The sequence below is a fragment of the Populus euphratica genome, unplaced genomic scaffold, assembly GCF_000495115.2.
Source record: "Populus euphratica unplaced genomic scaffold, PopEup_1.0 scaffold396.1, whole genome shotgun sequence".
NCBI classification, from domain to species: Eukaryota; Viridiplantae; Streptophyta; class Magnoliopsida; order Malpighiales; family Salicaceae; genus Populus; species Populus euphratica.
In genome coordinates this window covers 68703-70816 of record NW_011500285.1, presented here as the reverse complement: position 1 = coordinate 70816, position 2114 = coordinate 68703, and the positions used below count along the sequence as shown (strand labels likewise).

Sequence of the window (2114 nt, the reverse complement as noted above, 5' to 3'; positions counted from 1 at the left end):
ACATAAATTTTTATCGGTAAAACTATTAAATCTAGTAGTATAAATATATAAATTCATCACATGACAAATCAAAATGCAATAATGTTATTTATAGGTATAAAAAAATTATTTTATCATATGTTTTAATCACTAGAAACAAGGAAATACTCGATTAAACATGGAAAACAGAACTGTCAAAACGGATGAAAATAATAATTGAACAATATAAGTGAAAATTAGGATATGTATTTCATTTTTCATCATCCATGAGTTCTTTTTCTCGAGGTTGGTTCAGGGAAAGTTGGTGACATAGCACTCACGAGGGAGGCCATGTGGGAATCGCTTGGAATCTTTGCAATAGTCATAGATCATGTAATTGTCCCGCACCCATTTCATCTGGCCTTTGCGTCCGACATCGAGTTCTTCCCAGATCCATGAGTTGCTGATGGAGTCAGCAAAGCCAGATTTTGATTTACAAGTAGATGCTCCGTAAGACCAAGCACAGGCATTGACGTTGAAGTTCCTAAACGAAGCAACGAAGGGTGCTTTTGTCCAATCTGTCTTAACTCTTCCACCACATGTTGCCCAGTCATCAGCTTCCCATAAACTGGAGTAAATCCTCATTGGTTGGTTCTTAGGGAATGGAACGCCAATGGATTCTAAGTTCTTGAATTCTCTAATTGCAATGCCATCGACTGAAAAACTAAAATGCAAAACACAGAAAGCAAGGGAAAGGATCCTGTAAGAAATAATACCGATTTAAAGAAGGTCTGAGAAATTGTTTGTACTTACATTATGCGTTGTGGATTCCAAAGGATAGAATACGTGTGGAAATCAGCAGTGGGGTCAAACCAAAGATAGAATTGCTGCTCTCTGTTACCTTTGCCTTGGCTGAACACATTAGTGTGAAGAGTGTATGGCTGACCACTTGTATTTCCCAAGAATTCGAAGTCTATCTCATCGTGGTATGGCCCCAGCGAGGATAGCTGCCACAAATAATATAGTAGTTAGTTTGTTAGTCTTTAAAAGATGATTCATTGCTTTGAAGCAAATATATATATATATATATATATGATGTGTGTGTGTGAAAGAAACTCACATAAAATGTTGTGACGGTGCCGGCCGAATTGCCATGGACAAGCTTGAGCTGGATGTCAATCTTACCAAATAAATACTCTTTCTTGGACTGAAACCCTGATCCAGAATTTTTATCAAGAATGAGGCTCAGACTATTGCCATTGTCGTATACCTTACCGTGGTCATGTCCCCAGTTGAAATAAAAATCATTGTAGAAGCTGCCGGCAGAAGCAACCACCAAAAAGTTTACTATCAGAGAGACTAGTAGCCCTGCTTTCATTGTCTTGTGCTGTTCTTATTGCTGTGCAATGGGTAGACTAACTGAGTATGGTTGGAAGAGAGAAGCGCGACTGTGAATTTGATGTGAATACTATTTATATAATGTAGACGAGAAGGCAGGCAACAGAGATTAGGTAATGCAAAAGAGGATATATATATATATATATATATATATATATATATGACATGGGAATCCCACTATTTCTCGTTCAATAATTTTATTTCTAATATTTAATTATTTATTAAAACATTTCTAGAATTGATTATTTTTTTAATTAGATAAGTTTTATTTAAGAAAACAATGATTTAGGTTTTTATTTTTTATTTTTTTAATTTTTAAAGTTTTCTTAAATTTTTATTTGAAAGTTGTGGCCTTTTTGTTGAATTAACAAACGTTTTAGAGTTTTTGGATTTTCCCTGCAACTATGAATGTGTTCTTTATCTAAAGGGTTTTTTAGAGTAAACAAACCTCATTATCTCTATATCAATTACGTAATATGATATTAGAGCAAGGTTGGACTAATTGAGAGACGATGTCAGTAGCAATCACTCTAGCGAAAGAGGTGAAGGAGGATATAAGTCATGTAAGGTCTAAACCAGTGTTAAAATATCAAGAGTGGAAACTTTATCATCATTCTGAGTGACTCGATAAGAGTTTTACAAGGATTCATGGAGATCCTAATGTTTTGTTATAGATTTTATGCACTCTCCTAGAAGCACAACTTCCCAATCAAAATTAAGAGACTAAGATGCTTACATAAGAGGAAAAAAAGTATAAG

General features: G+C 34.7%; 1 protein-coding gene across 1 annotated transcript; it reads right to left on the bottom strand.

The window, feature by feature from the left end:
• Positions 1 to 205: 205 nt before the first annotated feature.
• On the bottom strand, positions 206 to 1397 carry LOC105113202 (probable xyloglucan endotransglucosylase/hydrolase protein 23). The gene is made up of 3 exons (XM_011009280.1): positions 1079 to 1397; positions 772 to 965; positions 206 to 682 (listed from the first exon to the last, which is right to left on the bottom strand). Exons 1-3 carry the CDS (start codon positions 1334 to 1336, stop codon positions 271 to 273), a joined length of 864 nt encoding a protein of 287 aa, XP_011007582.1. The 5' UTR covers positions 1337 to 1397; the 3' UTR covers positions 206 to 270.
• Between the last annotated feature and the right edge of the window lie 717 nt (positions 1398 to 2114).